At 39.9% G+C, this 19,910-nt stretch overlaps 1 protein-coding gene across 5 annotated transcripts in view; it reads right to left on the bottom strand.

Moving 5' to 3' along the window:
• Nucleotides 1–19,910, bottom strand: part of phf14 (PHD finger protein 14) — a 223,041-nt gene that overhangs the window by 13,363 nt on the left and 189,768 nt on the right. Inside the window, exon 18 of one of the 5 annotated variants that reach the window (XM_078238242.1) lies at nucleotides 4,362–4,464. The exons of 2 other annotated variants lie outside the window; for them this stretch is intronic. In XM_078238242.1, the coding sequence (XP_078094368.1) occupies nucleotides 4,384–4,464 (81 nt within the window). In that variant the 3' untranslated portion in view covers nucleotides 4,362–4,383. Of the gene's footprint in view, nucleotides 1–1,297; nucleotides 1,340–4,361; nucleotides 4,520–19,910 lie in introns of those variants that run through there. 2 more of the 5 variants (XM_078238273.1, XM_078238262.1) reach the window with 2 other exon arrangements.

Below are 19,910 nucleotides of genomic sequence, written 5' to 3'. Positions count from 1 at the left end.
TTTGTTCTTCTCTCCCCTTGCTTAAAACCTATTACATTTCTATCTTTCCTCAGTTCTGATGAAGGATCGCTCATTGTTACTTCATTGGCAAGTTGCCTTATGAACTGAAATTCAACGACACAAAGATAGGTAGGAAAGTAAATTGTGAAGGGGACATAAGGAGGCTACAAAGAGATACAGATAGATTAAGTGAGTGGGCAAAAATCTGGCAAATGGAGTATAATGTGTGCAAATGGGAAATTGCAGGAAGAATTAAAAAATTATTATTCAAGTGGTGAGAGATTGCAGAGCTCCGAGGTGCATAGGGATCTGGGTGTCCTAGTGCACATATCACAAAAGGCTCGTCATACAGATACAGCAAGTAATTAGGGAAGCTAATAGAATATTTTTGTTGATTGTGAGGGGAATGGATTACAAAAGTAGGAAGCTTATGCTTCAGTTGTACATGGCATTGGTGAGACCACCTTTGGAGTACTGTGTATGGTATTGGCCCCCTTATTTAAGTGAAAATGCAAATGCGTTAGAAGTCATCCAGGGAAGGTTAAATAAACTAATACCAGGAATGGACAAGTTGCCCAATTAGGATAGATTGGACAGGTTAGGTTTGTATCCACTCGAGTTTGGAAGAGTAAAAAGCGACTGAATCAAAACCTTTAAGATCCTGAGGTGCATCGACAGGGTGGATGTTTCCTCTTGTCACAGAATCTAGAACTAGGGGTCACTGTTTAAAAATAAAGGATCATAATTTAAGACAGATGAGGAGAATTTTAAAAAAAATAGGGTCGTGAGTCTCTGGAACTCTTTTTCTGTGGAAGCAGAGTCTAGGTAGATTCTTGATTAACAATCGGGTGAAAGGTTACTGGAGGGAGACAGAAATGTGGGGTTGAGGTTATAGTCAAATCAGCCGTGATCTTACTGAATGGTACAGCAGGCTTGAGGGGTCGAGTGGCTGACTCCTGCTCCTAATTCTTTTGTTCGCATGTCTTTTCCACATTTTCATTCAATCTCTCTGAAAGTTGCTTTATTTATATTAAAGTGAAGTATAAAGCGCAGTTATGATCAGTCACTTTAATTGATATAACTTGGTGCAGAATAAAACAATAAAAATAATTAGTCTGCAGTTCTATCCCATTTTGGTGATCACCCTACTGAGAATAACTCACTTGCATTCCATCCTACAGTGCTAGGATAGAACATCTTCTCCCTTTAATCTTTTGCCTTTTGCAGCCTTACTGCTCGAGTAGTTCTCTTTTCAAAGGCCAGGTTGCCTTTAGGTGCACGTGTCTTTTTTGTAAACAGCTTGACTATAGTATCAGCTTTTATCCAAAATTGACCAGCTCTGAAAGAACAAAGTCCACCAACCTAACTTAAGAACATAAGAACATAAGAAATAGGAGCAGGAGTAGGCCATCTAGCCCCCCGAGCCTGCCCTGCCATTCAATAAGATCATGGCTGATCTGACGTGGATCAGTACCACTTACCTGCCTGATCCCCATAACCCTTAATTCCCTTACCGATCAGGAATCCATCCATCCGCGCTTTAAACATATTCAGCGAGGTAGCCTCCACCACCTCAGTGGGCAGAGAATTCCAGAGATTCACCACCCTCTGGGAGAAGAAGTTCCTCCTCAACTCTGTCTTAAACCGACCCCCCTTTATTTTGAGGCTGTGTCCTCTAGTTTTAACTTCCTTACTAAGTGGAAAGAATCTCTCCGCCTCCACCCTATCCAGCCCCCGCATTATCTTATAAGTCTCCATAAGATCCCCCCTCATCCTTCTAAACTCCAACGAGTACAAACCCAATCTCCTCAGCCTCTCCTCATAATCCAAATCCCTCATCTCCGGCATCAACCTGGTGAACCTTCTCTGCACTCCCTCCAATGCCAATATATCCTTCCTCATATAAGGGGACCAATACTGCACACAGTATTCCAGCTGCGGCCTCACCAATGCCCTGTACAGGTGCATCAAGACATCCCTGCTTTTATATTCTATCCCCCTCGCGATATAGGCCAACATCCCATTTGCCTTCTTGATCACCTGTTGTACCTGCAGACTGGGCTTTTGCGTCTCATGCACAAGGACCCCCAGGTCCTTAGTCATAATCCCTGGCAAGATCTAATAGGATTGTTCCAGCAACAATGAGAATGGTCACTGAAATATCAAATTATCTGATGAAAGGTAATCAACCTGAAATGATAACTCTGTTACTCTCTCCACAGATTCTGATTTCAGATGCTCAATACACATCTATCTTTCCTATGGTCCCTCAATTTTAATTTCAAAGCATATTTTAAAATGAATGCCCTTTTTATTTAAAAAATCCTCAATTAATGACAGAATTTAATACTATGGAAAAGTATCACAACTGGTAAGTTTTAGGATTAGTATTTCACAAAGGTTGTGGTAAAAGCTACTTTTAAGTGTTAGATTTTTTTTTAAAAAGTAAAGTATATCCCCACAAATACAATGAAGAAAACAAGATGAAAAGTGCCTAATATGCTGACACTGGTTGCTTTCCCCAAAGATTGTTAATAATAAGCAATAGGCAATATATCTACTGATTTATATTATCTGTCTCAGTAAAGTTTTCAGTAAAACAGAGATAGAAGCAATTATTCAGGTCCCAAATATGTTACATAGTCAGACATTAAACAAAAGCATCGACTGCAAGCTTTGGCCAGGCTCAGAGACTTTGTACAGATAAAGGTAGTTCAAATAATACAGCTCACTGCACATGGTGTAAAAAAAAAATCCTTCCGATTGAGCTAAATTAATCTGATCATAACTGTTGTTTTGTACATAGTCAAATTGTTTATCAATCTGTATCTAGTCTAATCACAAGTTTTTATTTTCCATTTTTGAAGAAATTGAAGTAACATCTGTGGGGAAGGCACAAATATCTAGTTCAATTCACAAAGTATTGTTGTACCAATGAGTTATTAGCACACCCATAAACAGAAGATGCTCAGACTAGCTTATGACTAGTACTGTTGGACTTAAAAGAACAAAGCGAACACACTAAACTGATAACAGAAATTAACTTGGAAATTATGGATTTCTCAACCATATTAACATTTCACTATAATGACAGACTTGTCCAACTGATGGAACCCATTATTTTCTAAAATGGCCAACATGCTTAGCTCAAGCACTTGACTGACATCAACACAGCAAGGTTCTCTGTAATAATTCTGTATTCAAAGTTCTGATTGCCATTTACCAAAACTAGCACTGTGTATATCTAGTCTTCACCAAGGTAACATGTGGATATGTGGATAATTGCTACTATAACACTAGTGGTTTTTTAAAGCTACAGCCAGGAGCTTCAAATTTTATTTAAAAATTAATATATTATCTTTATTGCAATCTGGCACTGTAATATCTTTCTCATATTCAGAGTTTATTTAAAACCATTAGTGGCTGGACGTCCTCGTGTAGACATATATATTAGCAAATGTATCTTAGATACAACAGAATGAACAGATAAAATTATGAATGAATTTTGTTTGCAACTACTGATTTAGCAAAGAAATGCAAGTTTATACATCTAAACATCCAGATATTACAAATAGTATCAACTTATTTCAATATTTAAGCAATTATCTGCATTTTACTCTGCCCTTGCCAGTCCTAGAGCAAGAACATAAAGTACACTGACATTAAAGGGTTAAGCAGCTGCGCTGTAAAGGTAGCTTTGTAAATTAACCAATCATATGATATTCACCAAGCCTCACATTCCAATTTGATCGAGGAACCAGTGGTAGTTTTAAATAAACTTTTTAACAAAGTTGTAAATGGAACATAATACAGGAGAAAATTATTCATACCAGGACACAGACACGACTGATTGACTTAGATGAATATGCTAAAAAAAGTAGATGGAATAAATCAGATCACACAATGACATGTTTGTTTAAATTTAATTAACCGTCCTATATATTGATCTCCTGTGGTCAGGCTGTTAACAAGATTTAGAGACCAACACAACAGGTAACAACCATGGTTTATCAAGTCTGAATCTACTAAGTTCGCTTATCCTCTTGTTAACACCCAGACCAGAAACTCCAAGGTGTTTTATGAGGTGAGCCTGGACCCTACGTTTTACATTTGGTTTTGGCATGAGTGAGCAGAAGGTGTTTCACTCAAGTGACCCACAAAGAAGCTTTTACCAAACAAAGTTTATTTAAGAACAGTTAAAATCTAATAAAAATAATTAGTATAACATTTACCAATTACAAGACTGAAACATGACACAGTATAACTCCTAACAGCTAGCTATCTCTGTTGTTCCAAGTTAACCACCATCCCACAGACACACACCCTTCTTCAGGCTTAGCACAAAAAGCAAGTATGCTCACGTGATGCTGGATCTTCAGCTTTTTAACACCTGCTGTGAATTGGTCCTTTGAATGTTGGATCAAATCTCTGAGGCTCCCCAGTCTTGGAACTTTCAGAATGCCTCTGGAGAGAGAAAGACAGAGAGACACTGCCTTCTTCCACCAGCTTCTGGGAACAACTAAAACAAAACTAAAACTAAAACGCTGTGGGGGAAAAAAACTGTCCTCAGTCACATGACAAATTGTCAATCAACCCCAATCAAGCTCCACTCAGCAATCCCAGGGGACACATTAAAACCACAGAACATTGCATGAGTCCAGATTAAAAATAAACATGATATCAATTATACTGCCTAAGCAACAATAAATGAAACCAGCTACAGATAACACGGTGCCGACAAATTTCCAGAAACTACAGAAATGTCCTGCAAGAAACATGATTAACATACATTTCTTAAAGGCACAGGACTGTCAAACTCTAAAAATGTTAATATCAAAGCTGTCACTCTGGTAAAACCTTTCAGAATGTTGTAAGCCAGGAACTATTCCCAGTAAAACACCATTGAGAGATAATGGTTAAATATTAAACAGAATGAGGATATTTCCTTCTGTGATAATGGACTACTTACTGACCAAGGGAGGGGAAGTGATCCAATACTCTACACATTTGCAGAAACCAATTTTCAAGGGAACAGATGATAGATTTGATCACCCTTAGAGATGGAAGCATACTCCTCTTAGTGATCATGTTGGTGAGTGTTTAAAATCAGAGCGCTACAGTAATTCCTGGTTTAATTATGTTACTGAAAAGACAACTTGAAATGAAACAACATTAAGCCAATCAGATTTTCCCATCATAACCCATGTAAAAGCTATAGTGTGGATCTTTCTCATCAGAAAAAAAAGTAGGCTACAACTCCCAACCTCTCTTGCTCACCACTTTTCTTTCCTGATCCCTCTTCCGAACTCTTGCTGCGAACAAGGTCTTGAGAGAGCGAGAGCGAGATGGTGAGAGGGAGGAAGCGAGCGAGGGCCTGAAAGGAATTGTGAATGGGTGAGTCAGTGGTTGGGAGAGTGTCTTATGGGAGGGTCAGGTAGCGGGAGGGTCAGTGAGCAGGATCTTTAGGGAACAGGAGGTCCTGTGAGCCGGATGGGCAGCAAGTGGGAGCGTGTTGGCAAGTGGGAGAGACAGTAAGTGGGAAGGTCAGGAAGCAGGAGAAGCTGCTCCAAATTGATGTCGATTGGTCATGTGATATTGTGTCTGCCTGGCACAAAATAACACAAACATCCTGATGCTAGCTGTGCTTTGTGAGAGATGTTAAGCAGAAAAAGTAAATCAGGACAACTTAAAACTGCGGCTTACAGTATGTGAGCACCGTCTGAAGTTAAAGGGAATAGTGCACTGAAATTTATATGTCAGCCATAGAACAATAAACAGTTCAAAAAAATATTGAGTTGTAAGCCTTGACCATTTTACCCCATGCTACAGGTTCAGGTCTGATTCTGGAATTCCGTATAAAAGGGAAAGTGCAGGTTCATCTACCTACAGTCCAAATGCTACTAGTTTGTTGCTTAATCACCTTCTCTCCTGAAAATGTGATTCACACTTGATACATTTCCACAGGCAAAATTCTAGATTTAATTTGTGGCAAGGAATATCTCTGCAGTAGCTACTAGAGTTAGCAGGATAAAGGTCAGCCTGCAGCTTTTCATTGCACATAACCTGTCACAATTCTAATCTGAAAGTCATTTTCAGAATCTCTACCTCGCTGGTGACTGGAAACCTGTTTTCAATAAAAGTGACCATGCAAGTGCAAATAAGGTCAATACTATTTTTTTTTCACAGAATAAATTAGAGATCTTTGGAGAAGTTATAATTTCCATAACGTATTCTTAAATCTGAGCACCAATGCTTTCTCAGCTGAAACATTTTTAAGATTAATTTGGAGATAATTCTACCATTCTCCAGCAGTCACCTAGGATGCATGACACAGAAACAGGCGATTTGGCCCAGCCAGTCCATGTCTGTGTTTATACTCCACTCGAGCTTCCCTCTATTTTTCTTCATCTAAATCTGTATTTCCTTTCCCTCATATGCTTGCCTAACTTCCTATTAAATGCATCTCTACTATTCACTTCAACAGTCCAAGTGATGGCGTGTTCCACATTTTCAACAATATTTGGGTAAATAAATTTCCTCAGAATTCTCTATTAGATTTGTTGCTGGGGTGGGGGGGGGGAGGGCTCTCTCTCTACAATATCAAACCCTTTTATTACCTGTAAAGCATCCATTACCTTGTACCTAAGCTTTAACTTTTCTGGAGTTTTGGTATCATCCTTGTCAATTTTTATTTACACCTTCTCCGGTGCCTCAATCTATCAGTTTCTATATTATGGGGATTAAAACTGCACAGTGTGGTGTAACCAAGGTTCTATACAAGTTTAGCACAAGTGCCCTGTGCATCAAATCTGGTGATTTATTAATCTGTAGCTCTAAATTTCTTTGCTCTTCTCCTTTTAGGTTCACAACCAAAATTCCTACCAAAATACATCACTTCACCTAGTAATATCGAAATATTAGCCAACAGAGTTGAAACAGATATGTTGGCCAACATTCCACCCTCACCTAACACCTCAGTAAGGATTACCTTATTGTTCAATCATTTGATGTTTTTTAGGGCACACTGTGCATATATTAGTTCATATGTTTGTCTACAAAACAGTAACACTGCATGTCAAAAGTTAGTCATTGGTGTGAAGCCCTTTAGGAGATTATGAATGTGTAATAAACTATGTAAATGCAAGTTTTTTTTAGTTGTTCCTAATAAAGTTGCCAAAAATATATTGAGGAAAATAGAGAAGAAATGTAACTTTAACTTCTAATTCAGATGTTTTGTGTTGAAAAGGTTACAGAAGCCAAATCCTTGACATCATATAATTACAAATAAAGGGCAGCTATGCAGCACAAACTGGCACCAAGCCATACTTAGTTGAAACAGATATGTGCTCTAGGGTATGAGTAAGTGGTAAATGACTCATATTGATGCATCTGCAAAAGTGACAAACTCTCGCTCCAAAATATTGCCAGTATGATTATGCTTCATGACCTCCCTTGTTCACCGAAGTTAACCAGAAATTTCAGATAACTTAAAGCAGAATATTAAAAGGTTTGTTACAAATCTTTTTTTAAAAAAAAACTTGCCAGGAGTAAAAGATCATCTGAAATTATGGTGGTTCTTTTTACTTTCTCCTAATCGTGTTTATTACGAGAACCTGGGAGTTTGGTACTTCCATGGTCATATAGTACGGTTGCAAGACATTCATGGCTCTCAGCAGTATTTCTACAATTCCAAAATCAAGGAAAAATGAGAGGGGAAGCTAAAAGAATCAGAAGTTCAAAGATACACGAGAAAGCTTTCTTCAGAAAGTTGAATGATTTTCATAAAACAGATTAAATGCTTGAATACAAGAGGGGGAGGAAACCCAAGCAAAGATTGAAAGACTAGATCCTTTCTCATCAACTAGAGACCCATTAATGACTTTCAGTATTCTTTAGAGTACTCAGATATGACATCTTTCCTGTTTGTTTCTCTCTCAACCAAAGAATAAACTAATACTAAAAGTGCCAAAATTTTAGCCTTCACTCAGTATCGATTTCCACTTATGATGGAAATTCCAATGATGCAGGCCAACTGACGAAAATACGCAATGTAATTGCGACAATAGGAAACATCCCAGAGTCTAAGTTTGAGCATATCTTGAAGCAATTCCTTTGGCTTGCAATCCAGAGAAGAACGTTTTCATTCTTAGGATTTTATGTTGAAAAACTATCCATTATAAAGTTACTGTGAATGAATAGTACAACTTCAACCATGTGCTAACTCTGCTGCCTTAATATATGCACGTACCTGCACCCTCCTTGACGTGCCAGGATAGGCTGTGCAGATGTTGCCTGCTGTATAATACAGAACTGCAAAACTTTCTCATGAGCAGAAAAATAAGCCAAATGGCATTTTAAGGAGATATTCCATATTTTTCAACAAGTATGATTTCCACTGAGAAAGAAAGACTCTACAAGAAGCATGCACCACTATGGCAAACTAAATTAAGGATGGCAAAAAATTGGGAAGAAGAAACATACAATGCCGCAAAAACCAGTGGCAGCCCAGAAATTGGAAACTAGAAAAGAACTAAAAAAAAAGGGCGAAACTGGAGTTAGAGTGAAAACCAGAATTAGGGGCTCTTACGATGGTTTTCTTGTTATATTTAAAACCATCATTCCCCTCAAGTAGCCAGACAAAGTAACAGTGGTTTCAAGATGATTTATCGAAAACTATAGCTATAGGACTCTGAACAAAGCCAGAGTGAAAAATTCAGAAATACATAGGCAATTAAACTCTCAGCTTCGATTACAAGCAATTAGTGCATACCAATAAAAAGAATAGTTGTCTCCATCCAATCAAAAGGTTACATCATATAAAAGTACAGTTTTTAAAACCAATCACAATCATCTTGCACTTGCTTAATTATCATAGAATCCCTTCAGTGCAGAAGGGGGCCACTCAGCCCACCGAACCCGCACCGACAACAATCTTACCCAGATCCCACCCCCACAACACTAAGGGGCAATTTAGCATGGTCAAACAACCTAACCTGCAAATCTTTGGACTGTGGGAGGAAACCCACGCAGAGACAGGGAAATGTGCAAACCCCACACAGACAGTAACCTAATGCTGGAATTGAACCCAAGTCCCTGGTGCTGAAAGGCAGCAGTGCTAACCACTGTGCCACCCCATTATAATATCCAATTGACACAAGGTTTTTACTTGCCTCAATTGAGTGTTGTTTTCCCCTATCTTTAAGCATTCCAACTATCTTTGGTTATTAGAACATGGATCGCTCCCTTGTCCAATACAGATATCTGATGTAATGAGCTATGCTTAGACGACCTTGGTGTCTGTCTGTGAAGGCTCTTATAAGATGACTTTTGTTATTCATAGCAGCTTGTGTGATTTTTAAACTTGACACTATTAACCCTTTCAACTAGCAAGAAATATAAAAACAGACAGTAAAAAATCCTACAAGTAAATAAAAAGAAAAAAAGTGTAGCTAAAGTGAATGCTGAACCTTTAAAGGGTGAGATTGGGAAATTAACAGGAAGCAAGAAAATGGCAGAGTTTGAGCAAGTACATACAAACATACGAATAGGAGCAGTAGTAGGCCTCTCAAGCCTGTTCTGCCATTCAATAAGATCATGGTTGATCTATTTGTGCTGAGTTCTACATTCCTACCCACCCCTGATAACCTCCGATTCCCTTATCTAACAAGAATCTGTACTTCTGCCTTAAAAATATTCAGTGACCCTGCTTCCACTGCCTTGAGAGACAGAGAGTTCCAAAGTTGCACAACCCTCAGAAAAAACTTCTTCTCATCTCTGTCCTACAAGGGCGACTTTAATTTTAAACCAGTATCCTTTAGTTCTGGATTCGCCCACAAGTGGCGGCATCCTTTCCACATTCACCTTGTCAATAGTGTTCAGGATCTTATACACGTCAATCAAGTCAACCATCACTTTTCTAAGTTCTAGTGGAGACAAGTCTGCCTTTAACAATCTTTCCTCATAAAACAACATGTTTATTCCAGGTATCAATCTAGTAAACTTCCACTGAACCATTTCTGGTGTATTTACATCTTTCCTTAATTAAGGAGAAATGGCACAATATATTCAAGAAGCGGCCTCACCAATGCCCTGTAAAACAGAAGCATAACATTCTTAAAAGTAAAGATGTTATGCTTCAGTTATGTTCAATTCCTCGCATAAAAGATAGCATTTCATTAGCCTTCTTGATTACATGCAAACTGCATACAAATTTTTTTGAGACTCATGCAGAAGAACACCTGGATCCTTCTGCACCTTGGTATTCTGCAGTCATTCACCATTTAAATACTCTGCATTTTTATGCTTTCCACCAACTGAACAACTTCACATTTTCCAACATTATACTCCATATTTTTGCTCACTCGCTCAACCTATCTTTATCCATCAGCAAACTCTATGTCTTCTTCACAACATACTTTTCTATCTTTGTGCCAACTCCAAATTTAGCTACCATGTCTAGCTCTCTTCATCTAAGTAATTAATGCAAATTGAAAAAAGATGAGGCCCCATTACAAACCCCTTTGAGCTCCACTCGTCATAGCCTGCGAAGTATTTGTATCTGTTTTCACAGTAGAAGACACAAAAAGCATCCCAAGTATAATAAAAAAGCAGATGATGAAAGGAAGAAAGAAACCTACGAGTATTAGACCACTAGAGAAAAGATACTAGGAAACCTAACTGTACGGAAAGCTAGTTGTCCTCTGGGCCTGATGGCCTGCATCCTAGGAACCATGGAATGTCTATAGCAAACAGGGTCAAGGAAAATCCCAAGGATTTTATGCATATATTAGGAGAAAGAGGGTAGCATCAGAAAGAGTAGGCCCACTAAAGGACAATGGAGGGAAGTTATGCATGGAGCCAAAGTGGGTGAGATCCTTCATGAATACTTTGTATCAGTATTCATCAAGGAGGACATGCGATTGTTGAGGCCAGGGATGGGTGTGTGAACGCAAGAGAATGTCAATATATCGAAGGAAGAAGTGCTGAGTATCCTAAATTTCATTAAGATAGGCAAGTCCATGGGGCTGGATGGGGTCAATGCCTGGTTACTGTGGGAGGCAAGGGAAAAAATAGCTGGGGCCTTAACAGTTATCTTTACATCCTCTTTGACCACAGGTGAGGCTCCAGAGGACTGGAGAATAGCCAATGCTGTTCCCTTTTTCAAGAAAGGAAGCAAAGATAATCCAGGAAATTGTAGGCTGGTGAGCCTGACATCTGTGGTGGGGAAGGTTTTGGAGAAGGTACTGAGGGACAGGATATATGCACATTTGGAAGTAAATGGGCTAGTTTGTGACAGACAGCACGGTTTTGCACGGGGAAGGTCATGCCTCACCAACTTGATTGAGTTTTTTGAAGAGGTGAAGAAAATTGATGAGGGAAGGGCTGTGGATGTAGTTTATATGGACTTTAGTGAGGTGTTTGACAAGATCCACATGGCAGACTGGTACAAAAACGAAAATCACATGGGATTCGGGGTGGGCTGGCCAAATGGACACAGAACTAGCTTGGTCATAGAAGACAGTAGCAGTGGAAGGATGCTTTTCAGAATGGAGATCTGTAGCTATTGGCGTTCTTCAGGGATCAGTGCTGGGACCTCTGTTGTTTGTAGTATATATAAATGATCTGGAGGAAAATGTGGATGGTCTGATTAGTAAGTTTGCGTATGACACAAAGATTGGTGGAGTTGCTGATAGTGCTGGGGATTGTCAGAGGATACAACAGAATATCGATAGATTGGAGACTTGGGCAGAGAAATGGTAGATGGAGTTTAATCCTGATAAATGTCAGGTGATGCATTTTGGAGGATCAAATTTAGGTGTGAATTATACCGTAAATGGCAGAACCCTTCGGAACATTAACATATAGCGGGATCTGGACATGCAGGTCCACAGTTCCCCAAAAGTGGTAACACACGTAGCCAAGGTGATTAAGAAGGCATATAGCATGCTTGCCTTCATCACCCAGGGAATTGAGTACAAGAGTTGGGAAATCATGTTGCAGCTATATAAAACATTGGTTAGGTTGCATTTGGAGTATTGTATGCAGTCCTGAACACCACACTACCCGAAGGGCTTGGAAGCTTTGGAGAGAATGCAAAGAAGGTTCACCAGGATGTTGCCTGGGCTCGAAGGCGTTGGCTATGAGGAGAGGATGAATAAACTAGGAAAGATCGAGGTTGAGGGCAGACCTGATAGAGGTCTACAAAACTATGAGGGGAATAGACAGGGTGGATAGTCAGAGGTTTTTATCCAGGGTGGAAGTGTCAATTGCAAGGAGGTTCAAGGTAAGAAGGGGAAAGTTTAAGAGAGATGTGCGGGGAACATTTTTCACGCAGAGAGTGGCAGATGCCTGGAATACACTATCAAAGGTGGTGGTGGAAGCAGGCACATTAGCAACATTTAAGAGTCATCTGGCTGGGTACATGAATAGGGAGGGAATAGAGGGATATGGACCGAGTAGGGGCATACGGTTTATTTAATTTAGTTTGTGCATCATGATTGGCTGAAGGGCCTGTTCCTGTGCTGTACTTTTCTTTGTTCTTATTATTATTTAGGTAGAGAGAGACTACAGAACGCAGTGGTACAGAGGGACCTCGGTTTCCTTGTAGGTGGCACAGAGGTTAGCACTGCTGCCTCACAGCACCAAGAACCCAGATTCAATTCCCGGCTTGGGTCACTGTCTGTGCGGAGTCTGCACATTTGCCCCATGTCTGCATGGGTTTCCTCCAGGTGCTCCGGTTTCCTCCCACAGTCCAAAGACGTGCTGGTTAGGTGCACTGGCCATGCTAAATTCTCCCTAAGTGTACCCAAACAGGCGCCGGAGTGTGGCAACTAGGGGATTTTCACAATAACTTCATTGCACTGTTAATGTAAGCCTACTTGTGACTAATAAACAAACTTTAAACTTATATAAATCACAGAAGACCAGCATAAATCATTGCAAGGGGATTTATGTTCCATCCTCTTTGCAAGGCACACAGAGTATAAAAGTAGGGAAGTCTTGCTACAACTTTAAAGGGCATTAGTGAAGCACTGAGTACACTTTGGTCTTAAGGAGGGATATACATAAGGTTCACTTGACTGACTCCTGGGAAGAAGGAGTTGTCTTATGAGGAAAGGCTGAGCAAGTTGGACTGATACCAAATGGAGCTTAGAAGAATGAGAGGTGATCTTACTGAAACATAAAATTCTGATCAGGCTTGGCAAGGTAGACATGGAGAGGATGTTTCCTCCCATGGGGAAATTTAGAATGGGGGTACAGTTTTAAAATAAAAGGTCTTCCATTTAAGAGGGAGGTAAGGCAGAATTTATTCTCTAACTGACATTGTTTGGAATTCTCTTCCAGCAAACAGGAGGCTGGGTCATTAAATATATTCAAGGTGGAGTTAGATTTTTTATCCACAAGAGTGTCATGTGGTGTGCGGGGGGGGGGGGGGGGGGGGGGGGGGGTGGGGGGGGGTCAGGCAGGAAAGTGGCGTTGAGGCCACAATCAGAACATTTGGGTTCATTAGGCTAAATGGTTTACTCCAGCTCCTATTTCTTATGATCTTATAATGCAGACCAAGGCACTGTGGCTCAAAGGATTTTCAAGGTAGGGAAGGGCAGAACAGAAATGTGGTAGTAATAGGAGACCTCATATTTAGGGGTAAAGATTGCATCTTTTCAGCCAAGAACGATTATTCTGAAGGATGTCTTACCTATTGAGTGCCAGGTAAGCGATATGTCAGTGGCTGCAGAGGATGTTAGAAGGGAGAGAATAAATCCAGTTGTCATGTTGCAACAAATGACATAGGCAGGATTAGGGAAGAGGTCCTGCTGAAAGAGGATCAGCATTATAAATCAGGATCTTGAGGATTATAATCTCTGGATTATTTCCTGAGTCACTTACAAATTGGCATATGAGCAGACAGAGCAAGAGTGTTAACACACAACTAAAGGCCTGATGTGGGAGAAAAAGGGTTCATATTCCTTCCCATGGGGCACTGGCACCAGTTCTGGGACAGGAAGGAGCTGTGTCTGTGTGACAGGCTCACTTTTAAGGGATGGGATCTATGTCCCAGCAGAAAGAGTAAATGGGGAGGTGGCAAAGGCTTTAAACTAGCCTTAAAATGGGGGGAGGGAACAAAAAGCAATATAATTGTAAACAAAGTAGGAGAGCATAGTAAAGAATAAATTGGGGAGGATATTGATGTCAAAGGAATAAACCTAGCTATAGGAAGAATAGGGAGGTCAAGTATTACTTGGAAGGTACAAATCGAGATGTGGTGGAGGAACAAAAGGCTCTTGAAGTACAAATATACCAATCCCTAAAAGTTGTGCCACAGATTAACATAGCCATAAAAAAAAAGATTTCCATGGATGATACGAAGAAAGTCTGAATACACACATCAGCAAATATATTGCATCAATACATCACATTAATATAAGATAATCACCAAAAAATCCAATTGGAAATTCATAAAGAACTTCTTTACCCAAAGAATGGAAGATGTGGAACTCATGACCACCGGGAGTATCTGATGCAGTTTAGATGCATGTAAAGGGAAGCCAGACAAATAGATGTGGGAGAAGGAAATGCAGTGTTACTCTAATAGATTTAAGCAAAGAGATGAGAGGACGCTGATGTGGAGCAAAGATATGGGCATGGACTGGTTGGGCAGAATGGTCCATTCCTATGCCATATATCCATGTAATCTGCATACCGGTATAGTTAGGAAGTCCGCATGGGTAATTCCTCAACTCTGTGCTCCCTGTGGGCCAGTGATAAGGCTGCAACTTTGCAACCTTTCTGCTCCAACATATGCGCCTTGCGAATTTTACTTCCCGGGGGAACATCAAATGCAAAATTTCTGCATTAAGCACAGCTACTGCAGTATTACAGCAATGTAACTGGGTTTGGTGTCGAATATAGGGACAAATACGTTTACATGAATTGGTATGAATTTCTGAAATTTTACCAGCATGTAATCTTTATGAAAATTGTAAATTTTGTAAATTTTACCAGCATTTAGGATGGCACGGTAGCACAGTGGTTAGCATTGCTGCTTCACAGCTCCAGGGACCTGGGTTCAATTCCCGGCTTGGGTCACTGTCTGTGTGGAGTTTGCATATTCTCCTCGTGTCTGCGTGGGTTTCCTCCGGGTGCTCCGGTTTCCTCCCACAGTCCAAAGATGTGCGGGTTAGGTTGATTGGCCATGCTAAAATTGCCCTTAGTGTCCTGAGATGCGTAGGTTAGAGGGATTAGTGGATAAATATGTAGGGATATGGGGGTAGGGCCTGGGTGGGATTGTGGTCGGTGCAGACCCGATGGGCCAAATGGCCTCTTTCTGCACTGTAGGGTTTCTATGATTTCTATGTACTGTAATTAGCATTTAGGCATATTCACACAGGAAAACCTTTCCTCAGACCTGCCACACTGGAACAAAACAATGTTGTCTCAATTTATTTCCAATGCAACTAATAAAACCTACAATTTGTAGCAAACATTCATAGGCTAATCCATTTGTTAATCTTTCTGCAAGTAGTTGAAAGGACCTCATGGATGAGTGGAGTATCCATTAGGGAAATAAATCTGCCAACTTTACCCAGTCTGGCTATATGTTACTCCAGACCCACAGCAAAGCAGCTGCCTCTTAACTGCCTTCTGAAATGGTTTTGCACACCCAAGCATTTGTACCAAACTGCAACATAAAATTTGAAAAAAACCAAATACACCACACCAACCTAGGCAATGGGAGTGACAAAGGCATCCTTTATCCAGTCAACCCTGCAAAGTCTTCCTCACTAACATCTGGAGGACTTGTGCTAAAATTTGGAGATCTGTCCACAGGTTAATCAAGCAATAGCTTGACAGTCATATTCATCTTTACAACTAATATCCCAGACTCCTCCATCATCAAAGATGCCAATCTTTGGGCGATTTGATTCACCTCACATGATATTAAGAAATGGCTGAAGGCACTGAAAACTTTAGGCCCAACAAGACCCCGGCTGTTGTATTGAAGACTTGTGCTCCAGCTGCTCGAGTGCAGCTAGGAAACTGACATCTACCTGACAACATAGAAAATTGTCCAGCTATGTCCTGTCTACAAAACGCAGGACAAATACAATCCAGTCCATCACTGTCCCATTAGTCTACTCTGGATCATCAGCAAAATGATGGGAAGTGTCATCAACAGTGCTATGAAGTGGCTCTTACACAGCAATAACTTGCTCAGAAATGCTCAGTTTGAGTTCTGCTAGGACCAATTGGCTTCAGACCTCATTAATGCCTAGGTCTAAACGTGGGCAAAAGAACTGAATTTAAAACTTGGGGTAAGAACGACTGTCTTTGACATCAAGGCAGCATTCAAATAAGTGTGGCATTGAGGAAGCTGGGTCATTGAATTTATTCAAGGTTGAGTTGGACAGTTTGTAGATAGACAAGGGAGTCAAGGGTTACGTGGGACAGAAGGAGCTATGATGTTATCGAATGGCGGAATGGGCTTGAAGAGCCGAATGGCCAACTCTTGCTCCTAAGTCCCAGAATCCTATATGTTCCTATGAGTCCCAGCAAGACTAAAGGCAATGAGATCGAGGGGAAATCTCTCCACTGGTTGGAGTCGCACCTAGCACAAAGGAAGATGGTTATGGTTGTTGGAGGTCAAACATTCCAGGAGACCCCAGGACAACATTGCGGGGTTCCTTAGGGTGCTGTCTTAGTCTCAATCGTATTCAGCTGCTGCAAGGCCCTTCTCATCTTACGGTCAGAGTCGAATGTTGGCTGATGACTGCAGCACTCAGTACCATTCCTGACTCCACAGATACTGAAACAGCCCGTATCCAAATGCACCAAGAGGTTTACAACATTCGGACTTTAGCTGATAAGTGGCAACTAACAATATAGATGCACTGACTTCAAGTTAAGTTACTCAGTAAAAAATAAAGTTTTTTAAAGTTTATTTATTAGTCACAAGTAAGGCTCACATTAACACTGCAATGAAGTTACTGTGACACTCCCCTAGTCGCCACACTCCGGCGCCTGTTTGGGTCAATGCACCTAACCAGCACTTCTTTCAGACTGTGGGAGGAAACTGGAGCACCCGGAGGAAACCCACGCAGTCACAGGGAGAACGCGCAGACTCCGCACAGACTAAGCTGGGAATTGAACTTGGGTCCCTGGCGCTGTGAGGCAGTAGTGCGAACCACCGTACCGCCCTAAATTTGACGATATTTCAAATAGTTCAGTACCAATCATCCAATCCAGTTGTGGCACATGTTTGAAAAACGTTTGACAGGCCACATGAACTTCTGGTCCCATTTCCTGTGTGCATAGCTTAAGAATCACAATTGAAAAGAGTAGAAGAAAATAATAAAAAATAATGACTAGGTGACGTAAGCAGAGGAAGTGGGTTGCAGAGCTCCTCCACATTTTGAGGCCAGGGGAGGGAGTGACATAGAAGATTGCACCAACATCGGATTTCAACTCATCAAGAATGTATAGAGGAGACAACAAATATGAATAACCACATTTAGATAACTTGATCCAAATTTAGGGTGGGGCAATAGAACCAGCTTTTGTTTTTGAGTTTAAAGTAATTCAGTGGGAAAATGGATGGTGGGAAACTGGTGCAAAACAAAGTACAAATTATAGTGACATCATAAAGTAGAGGAAGAAAAGAAAGTGAAATAGAAAAAAAGTTGGAGGCTACTGGTTAGATCGATTATCTGGTATCCTGTTCAGGGGAGGTTTTATGAAGTGGGAGGTGTAATCGGGAGGGTAAAGTGCCTGTGATTGGAAAAGGGAAAGGAAACATGTCGATGTGAGAGAGGTTAGGAGGGGTAAAGAGTAAAGTTAAAGAGGGAAAAAGTGAATATACGAATCAGTTCATTCCCGGAGCAACAGTCTAAGTATGTATGTGAATAGATGTAGGAGAGTTCAAGTTATGATTGTCTGGTTCAATAGAAATGAGGGTGCATCAAAAACACAATAGTAAATATCATTGAAACATCAACGAGTTCTTATACTTTCAGACATTAAGCAGTCTCACTTTTTTCCAAATATTATTAAATAGAATGACCTTCATTTAACTAAAAACACTTCAAAAGTGACAACAAAAATGTTATTTAAATTTTCATGTTTCTCAGGTACTTTTTACCTCCAACAACTTAATTTTAATCCAATAATTTTTCTATCTGGTGGAAAATGTCAATGAGAAATGCTTCCACTAACCAATTAAATGTATTTTCATTTAATATTCCTTCATGGCTGTACTGCTCTTCAAAATGATGTCTTCTCTATTTGGAAGGGACAGCAAACATTGTAAATGGGTAAAGAGGATATCCCATGTGGAAAATAAAATACAATTTGCCTTCACTTGAATGAAGCTCTTAAATCTCTGCAAAACTCTTTCAAGTATAAACCACTAAGTAATGATCTTTGTCTTTAATTTTCTTCCACCAGTAAACCCACCAGAGTGAGACAACTGACTGACTTAATTAGGCTAACTTAATTATGTTCTCTCTCCAGTCAACATGTAGCACTACCTTGCTTAATGCCAGTGCTTGTAAAGTTAATCATCATTCTAAAACCAAAGTCATCAAGTTGTGTTAAATAGCTAGTCAAGGCTAAATGATGAAACACTTGTATATGATTCTACAAAAAATGCAACTCTGGAAACAATGTGGATTACTGTACTATATAACGAAAATATAAAGCAAATAAAATTAACTACCACCCACTTTCAGAAATAAATGAAAGTAGAAACCATCAAACATCCTTCCCATCAAGTGATTTTTTTAAAACAATTCAGTGTTTGAATCAGCATGAGTTTTTATGGAACTGAATGATAATGTCAGCTGCCACTTGTGGCTACAATAATTAAGTGGTATGTCAGTCTACTTAATCTAACTCAGTGCTGTACAAATGGTATAATAGACTGAAGTCTCCTCTAGCCACTGAAAATTAATGGAATGACCTTTAATACCTCTGGAGACACTTGCCATTTTTTCTAATCCTCTTAAAGCTGCTTACTGAGTACTTTTGATTAATAGCACCAACTTAAGTAAACAGTAGATCTTTGCTCACATGTATCTCTAAAATGGGGAAAAATAAACCCTAAAAACTTATCCTTGTTAGCCATGAGTGCTAACTGCACTGGTAATAAGTTGCACCTTCAACAAAGTAACTGCAACTAACTTAATCTATTCCTTACTCGATATTTTCTTTATTGGTTCTATGAAGTTTCACTCTTTCGCACACAGCTCAATGGCCAATGTAGTAATTTGTTCTCTGTACATGTCAAACTCAAATGATAGTAATGGAGAAAAATCAGATTTGCATTATGCACAATTTCATAAAAACAGATAACTTATAACGAATGACAGCATATTAAACACAAGGCACAAACCATCAATTGAATGCTAGTGCAATTTGGAGGGAAAAGTTTGTGAAAGCTCTCAGTTTCAGCAGAGCCTGCAGAATGTGCCAAAATATTTGCACATCCAGCTTTGTGCAGGTTTGCTTCATTAGCTTTCTTGAAAAGAGTTAGGACATTTAGGTTTTATTTGTAGCAAGATAGAGAGTTGAAAAACAGGGAAGTTCTGCTAAATCTGTATCAAACCTTGGTTCAGTAACATTTTACAGTACATTTCAGAGCATGCTGTTCTAATTGCTGTATTACAAAGACGATGGTGAGATTGTAGAACTTGGTACCACAGGAAGTGGTTGAAGTGAATAGAATGGATGCATATAAAGGGAAACGAAACAAATATGAAAGCGAGAAGGCAAGAGAGGGTTTCAACAATAGATTGAGATGAGAAAAAAATGGGATGTAGCTCAAGTGGAGCATAAACACTGGCATGGACTGCTTGGGCTGAATGGCCTGCGTGATCCTGTGCATTTAAGTTCAATCAAGACCATCGAAAGAAATT

This window comes from Mustelus asterias, chromosome 2 (assembly GCF_964213995.1).
Source record: "Mustelus asterias chromosome 2, sMusAst1.hap1.1, whole genome shotgun sequence".
Lineage (NCBI taxonomy): Eukaryota > Metazoa > Chordata > Chondrichthyes > Carcharhiniformes > Triakidae > Mustelus > Mustelus asterias.
The sequence above is the reverse complement of the archived record's forward strand: the minus strand, read 5'-3'. Positions and strand labels throughout refer to the sequence as shown.